Source organism: Austrofundulus limnaeus, unplaced genomic scaffold (genome assembly GCF_001266775.1).
Source record: "Austrofundulus limnaeus strain Quisiro unplaced genomic scaffold, Austrofundulus_limnaeus-1.0 Scaffold7, whole genome shotgun sequence".
Lineage (NCBI taxonomy): Eukaryota > Metazoa > Chordata > Actinopteri > Cyprinodontiformes > Rivulidae > Austrofundulus > Austrofundulus limnaeus.
The window spans coordinates 4070516-4077735 of NW_013952409.1; the positions used below are offsets into that span (position 1 = coordinate 4070516).

The following is a 7220-nucleotide window of genomic DNA, read 5'->3' on the forward strand; positions in this document are numbered from 1 at the left end:
GTGTGTGTGTGTGTGTGTGTGTGTGTGTGTTCTCATTACAGGTGAGGACTCAACTCTTCTGCACAAACCTCAGGGCATCACCACCCCTCTCTATGTCTCCGTCCAGCCCATTAGAAGCACAATAGAGTGCTCTTAAAAATATCACAAGGACAGATTGCATTAAGTTTTCATGAGTTTCCTGCATGCAGCTCCCATGAGACGGCTTCCCTGCTGCACGGCCAGCTGCAGCCGAGCTGGGAAGTCCAGAAAACACCCGGTGGCTGAGGAGAAATCCACCAACAGCACAATGAGCCCTGATGCTGCACAGTTACTCAACCTGAGTGCATAACCTAAAAATACTTTTTTTAAAAACGGCATTAGCAGAGCAGTTGGGACTAATTAGTGAGGCTGACCCTTGTTCTATAAGGTTTCAAAGCAGGGAAAGTAAGCAGCAGACGTTAAGCTGTGTACCTAAGTTGTTTGGCAAGTTCACAGAGTTCTGGCAAACAAAGTACCAGATCTCAGAAGTGACTAAATAATCAAGCAAAGCAGCTACAACCAGTTTTACTTGCTGCTGGAAAACTAACAATTGATGTGCAACCAGATGCCCCAAATTAACAAGACATAATAAGAGTTAGTAGTGATGTAGTTGGACAAAGTAGTCATCTATGGAGTTGTTGTGGTGGTACTATTTCACTGTGTAATTTTATTTTCATAATTTAAACAAAGAAATGGGGGAAAGGGTTATTTGTGAATTTGTTGTGCATCAAAACATTGTTCATCTTTTGAGCTTAGAAGCTTATTTACATATAAATTGTTTATTGTGTTGCATCAGTGAACAACAAAAAGGGAAGGAAATTTTGTTTATAACAGCTTACGTTCAAAACAAACTTGTTTTATGATAGCAAAATAAAAAAATTAAAAAAATTTATGTACATTCATGATTTACATGTATTTGTTCATTAATACAAGTAGAGCATGGTAAAACAAATAAAATAAACGCACAAGGAGATTGTTAAAAAGCAATATTGAAATTAAAACTGTTATTTTCCTGACTTCAAGCCCAGATTTCTGATAAAGAAGGTCGAAATTTTGACTTTAATCTGTYTCAGACTTCTAAGAAAAAAAAAGTCATAATTAAGACTTTAATCGAGTTCTCGGGGGGAAAAAAAGGCAGAATTCTGCGTAAAAAGGCAGAACTCAGGAGGCAAGTACACTTCGCTGCAGCATGCAGCTCGGGGCTGCAGCGAAGTGTACCTCTCAGGAGGGGGGAGGGTCTAATCCTCTTCCGTATTCGGGGGAAAATGAAACTCCGGAAGAGTTTTGTTTGTCCCGACGCGTTTTTTTTTTTCAGGTCTCTTCTGATTGGCTGCAGCGCGGACCAATGAGAAAGAAAAGCGCGAGGAGAGAAAAAAATGGAGGACAGAGTGAATCAAAACATTGTTTCTGCCGCTTTAACACACTAAAAACGTCGATGACAACGCTCATTTTCACAGTTAAGGTTGTTAAATAACATTTATTTACTCATTCGAACCGTGGATAAGCTTTTAAGACGTTTTAAGGCGGCTAGCTGAAGTAAAATGTCATTTTCGTCTGAGTCTTTGGCTCAGAAAAGGACTCTGTCGAGCCTCCTCGGTGAGTTAACGGTTCATTTCATTTCCAAAAAATACAAGTATTCCCTAAAAACCTACAGTAGCACCACGATAATGCAATAAAGTTCTAAAATACAACTACCTTATTCAACAAAGTTTGAGTTGTGTTGTTATTAATTTGTTGCTTTGGCCTCAGCTGGTCGTGTTGTGAAGAGGCCAAAGCAGGAAGATGGTCAGCGCTTACACGAAGCTGCGATCCAGCTGTTGGAGCAGAATCAGAACATCTGCAGCTTGTTCAAAGAGTTGGGGGTGAGTGATGAGGGGAAACCTGCTGTCTTTTCAGCCAACAATTAAGCAGTTGCACAGTTGTGTGCTTTGTTTAAATACTTTGTGTATTTATATGATCACTTACTGATGTTAAGTTGCATGTTTTTTTTTTTTTTTTGTAGCAGAACCCAGATCAGTGCAACACATTCTGGTGTCAGAATGAAGAACAGAAGCAAGCAGCGTTCAAGGAAACCTCTGTTGCTGCATCGCTGCTGGGTGAGTGTTTGATACAAACCCACAGAAATGTCCAAATTTCATGTTGAAAATCGACCTGAAAAACACCTGCTGTTAGACACAAGTTTCACCTATCTATGCCACAAAGGAATCTTTTATATTTGGATTGTTACGTTAAAAAAAAAAAAAAAAAAAAACCTCGCCTTTGATATAAATGAAGTTCGTTGCATTTTCTGTGGACAGGATGTGAGCTGAGGCGCCAGGCTGCTCAGCTGGGTGTCCCTGTCACAGCGCTGTCTGTGAAAACAATGCTGGCAAGACTAAATGAAATCACTGAGGAAACTGATGAAAAACAAGAGGAGGAGGATGGGAGGAGAGAGATGCTTACGTCCTCTCAGACAGTGAGTATGCTGTATATTAAACCAGTGGTTCCCAAACTTTTTATCTTCYGACCCACAAAATATCCATGGCAAAAACTTGTGACCCCAAATATTACTGGTCTGAGTACACAAACTTTATTAATAACCCTAAAAACACAGGCTTTTTGACAATCTAAACAGCTTGTACACAAATATAAATACTTATTTGTACTTATTTTGTGCTTTTGTAATAATTATAGGGAAAATATTACATCAGCAATTATTTTATTACCCTTTAMATTGATTTCTGGAGATTATCCAAGGTGCTTCATGACCCATAATTGGGTCCCAAGCCCAACTTTGGGAACCAAAGTGCAGTGGTTCCCAAACTTTTCAGCTTTTGACCCACAAAATAACAGTAGCAGAGACCTGTGGCCCCAAATATTTTTGGATGATAAACATTTGTATCAGGTCAACAAAACATGGGCATAGTAACAATATTTTTATACTACATTTATCCATTTTAAATACACTAACCTCACTCCTTTGTAACAACTAAGGCAAAAATGGAATTAATTCAGAAAATCTTTTCAGGACCCCACCTTGATGTTTTGGGACYCCACTTTGGGTCCCGACCCCAACTTTGGGAAACACTGTATTAGAGGATGGTGAGAAAAGATTTAAAAAAGCGATTGTACTTCTTTAGGTAAGGACTTTTTGTCAGCTAAATTTAATTTAACAATTTTTAATCTTTCTGAATAACAAACAAAAGTACAAACAAACTTTTTATAGTTTTTGTTTTGTTTTGTTTTGTTAATTGAACAGAGAATACATCTAAAACTAAAGCTTAAGTCTTAAATTTGTTGTAAACTTGAGTCACAGTGACTTGACTCTCTGGTCAACCTCCGTCATGCTGCAACAGTTCCTCATGTTGAGAACAGTCGCTTCATCTCATCTGTGTTGCAGATCTGATGGCAGATTGTGACATTCGTAGCTCAACTCATTTGACTCCACAGAGTTTTAACTCTGCACTTTACGTTTTGTCTTCTGCAGGCCCAGTTGTGTGCTCTGTTGCAGTCCAGCAGAGAGCTGCTGACTCAGGGAGTTCTCTGCCCCAAACTGCTCTGGCAGGAGCTCAGGAGAGATCAGGTGTGTGCACAAGAAACATCCAATACAGTRTTGTTAGGTTGCCCTCCTGAAAAAAATATTTTCTTGTTGATACATCATTTTGTAAAATGTATTTAGTAGGAATTTTACATAAAAAGTAAATCATAAATAAATTTTAAAAAAGCTGTTCACACATTTGACTTTTTAAAGTACCTGTGAAATAATTTTTTTATAATAAATATGAATGCATTTTTGGAAAGGTACCATTAATTACAAATTATTTAAAAAACCACGCTGCTGAGATGAACARTTGTTGAGATCTTCACATGTGAAACAACAGGAAGTGATGTCAAAGTGGAATGACATGTGAACTAGGGCTGCCACAAACGATTATTTTTATAATCGATTAATCACCGATTATTTTTTCGTTTAGTCGACTAATCAGATAATACGTCAATTGAATATAAACATACAGCTTATCGTGCCAGAATGCAGCTGCTATTATATAACCATGGTTAGATTTTAGCTATATGCTAACTAAAAATAATTGCTGTGGAAGGCAAGTTCTGCCTTGCAGATTTTGCATTGCACAGGTTTCTCTTTCATTTTCTTAAAATGATACCAGAGCCTGTCTGTATAATGTCTTGCGACGTCCACGGCCAATGCCAGTTATCACTACTGCGCATGTGAGTCAAGGACAGAAAGGCAGATGTGGCAGTGGAAGGTGTCAAAGCAGTTTGGAGAGAAAAACAAAGTAAAAAACAAACAAAAAAAGAAAACGATTAATCGATTATTAAATTAGTCATCGATTATTTTAATAATCGATTAGTCGTCGACTAATCGTGGCAGCCCTAATGTGAACAGAGTGTTGCTACAATAACTAACAATACAGACTGTAGAGAATAATCTGATGCTTTTTAGATTATTTTGAGTCACTATCAGAGAGGTGAAGAAGAATCAGAGTTCCATACATAAAAAAAGAGTTCACTCTTAGAGTTCCCCTTWAATGTCACTTCCTGTTTCATTTTGACTGAGCCAAGTTGAAAAGAAAATATGCCAGTTGTGTGGWAAAATGGGTAAAATCATGTGTATTATGACAAGTTTCTTGGTGTTTTCTTTAACGTTTTTGTATCTTAGGAATATGCACATCACAGGAACTTTAAAGTATAATAAGAAATGTGTCGTTATTTTCAGAAGCTTCCCAGACTGGAGGTGGTGTACTATCTTCATTTTTACAACATCCTAACTCTGAARTACATTGTAGAAAGGTAAAGTGTATTGTTCTATTTTTAAATTTGTTGTTTACTATTTTCTTTGTAAAACATTACCTTAACAAGATCAGAATTCACCAAAGCTGTGAAAGTCGGCATGATTAATAGGTTTTCATGAACGTCAGAAGATTAAAACTTATTTATATTTATATTCTCCTAATGTCCATGTAAGAAATACGTGTTTAACATCGGCTGAATTCAGATGAAAACACAAGTGTTAAATAAGATAATCTGTGATAGGAAATAAATGTCATACAACCCAGAATTCTGGAGAGACGAGTGAGGTTTATTTGTCACCGGCTGACAAGCCAAACCACGCTGAATGAAAAACAGGAAGTTCCCTTTTATATGTATATTGTACACAATTCTTCAATGCCTGAGTTCGCCCTCTGCTGACCTACGGTTGAATCACAGGCATTCAGACAAAGACCTCACACTAATGGTTTAAAAAACAGTTACTTATGTGTTGCTATRTAATTCGGACATGTAGCTACTYTATTTCAATTAACACATAATAGATCAAACATTATAAAAATGTTATAAAAAGAAAACCCTAATACTCTGGTGTTGTTTCTAATATCAGTACTAATCTATAAATAACTAAATTTCTTCATCCAGATAAAAAGTCTAATTCCAAATATATGTATTTGTAAATATAAAATACCAAACCCAGAGTTGCTTGTTGTGGTGATTATGTGTTGCAGCTTTATTTCATTTAAGGCCCAGCTGATTGTGTAAATGTGTGAATTTATATGAAAATCAATCTTTATTGATTTTCAGTGATGAAGGTGTGCGATCCTGGTTGGTGCCGCAGTTGAAGTTAATGTGTGGGTGGAAGCCTCCGCAGGGAGAGGTGGAGACCAAACATGTTCAACAGGAAGTTTTGTCAAGTAAGGAAACGTTTCTTTCATGACTTTAACAACAGTCCTCCTGTTCGCTAATTAACTTATTAAAACTTGATTAATATCTCAGTAGCTTTACGCTGCAACTTTATATATCAGACATTTTGGTTCGTTACATCCCAAAGGATGACAACCATACAGCAACTGGAGCGGAGTGGAGCAWATACTCCGACACTAATCGATAAAAACTACTTGTATCTTTACTCTGATCTGATTGGGTCATTGCTGTCGTAGACACGTCTGGTTTGAGCACCCACTCTTGTGTTTCAGCTGTGATTGGCGTCTTGGTAAAAACGGGGTTTGATCAGAGCCGAGACGCAGCCGCTGCAGACAGAAAGCTCTCCGTTCTGTGCTGCTCGATGTTGGATGAAATGCTCATCTGTGAGTCCAAACGTCCTCAGTCCACGTATCCCTACTGTTTGGGATTCATTCAACCACTTTGATTCAAACTGCAATACTTTAAATGCCATTATCTGTTAATAAAATGGGATTTTCCCTGTTTTTTTTTTTTTTTTTTCAGGGCTTCTGGAAGCTGCAGATAAATGTCTTCCAGTGCAGTCCTGTGAGGGAGGAGCTCAGCTATGGTCCAGCCTTTTTATGTTTACACAGTTTGTCATCTATCAGTTTTCGTGCTTTACACACTGAGTCACCACCATCTTTGCAACTCTGGGTTGTTGCCGTAATTTAAACAGGAACACCGTCTTTGACACCTTTCAGTCTGTCAGAAAATCATCTTTAGATAATACAAGATTCTGTTGCATTTAAGGGGACATATCCTGCAAAACTCACTTTTTTAGCTGTTAAACACATTTTGTCTCCAGGAGGCAGAAAAGTTGAATTTAGTCTTTCCTGTTGCTGCAGAGATATCTTTATATTCTGTTTGGGTCATATTTTTCAGCCCGTTCAGTTTTCTCTATCTTCTATGACGTTTTCTGATCTATTATGTTAAATAATCTGCAACAGAATTACCATATAAAATCTGGACTTACCAACTACAATTTCCTTGTCTTCATTTTCTGGTTCTGGGTCAGACTCCGGCTCCAACATGTAAGGCTGGATGGACAAGTCTTTTGTTGTTGACATATTTTAATTAAATTGTAAATAAAACATCTCTACACCGCAAGTAAATGTGACCCCCTCTATCTCAAACTGGAGTGGAGCAGATTTAAAAGCAGGATATGTCTGCTCTAGTGTTTTTGTTTTCTGTTATGTTCCTGGTCATGAATTTTGACCATTGTTGTCGTATTAAAAACACCTGTTTCCTTATTCTCCTGGTTTGTGTTTGTTTACAGGATTCAGACATTTGATTCTTCGCTTTATGGGGTATCAGTTTCTCCTGAAGCCCTTCAGAGTTTTTTCACTCACTCCCTCACACAGACTCTCACCTACAACCCTCAACTGACAGGTGAAAAACAAAAAAAAAAAATAGTCCATCATTTTAAAAACTTTAAATTTGAAAAATTATATTTTTATTTAACATTTTTATATCTATCAATGTCTTCATAAAGT

The 7220-nt window shown here is 37.3% G+C and overlaps 1 protein-coding gene across 1 annotated transcript; it reads left to right on the plus strand.

Annotated features, from left to right (window-relative positions):
* Positions 1-1253: 1253 nt before the first annotated feature.
* Positions 1254-7116, plus strand: LOC106536483 (Fanconi anemia group A protein; the record flags this gene model as incomplete). The annotated part of the gene is given in 10 exon segments (XM_014033779.1): positions 1254-1614; positions 1768-1880; positions 2021-2114; positions 2316-2473; positions 3485-3580; positions 4733-4806; positions 5590-5699; positions 5982-6092; positions 6232-6295; positions 7004-7116. Coding segments are annotated over 10 exon segments (988 nt in total), but the record flags the coding sequence as incomplete, so codon positions are not given.
* Between the last annotated feature and the right edge of the window lie 104 nt (positions 7117-7220).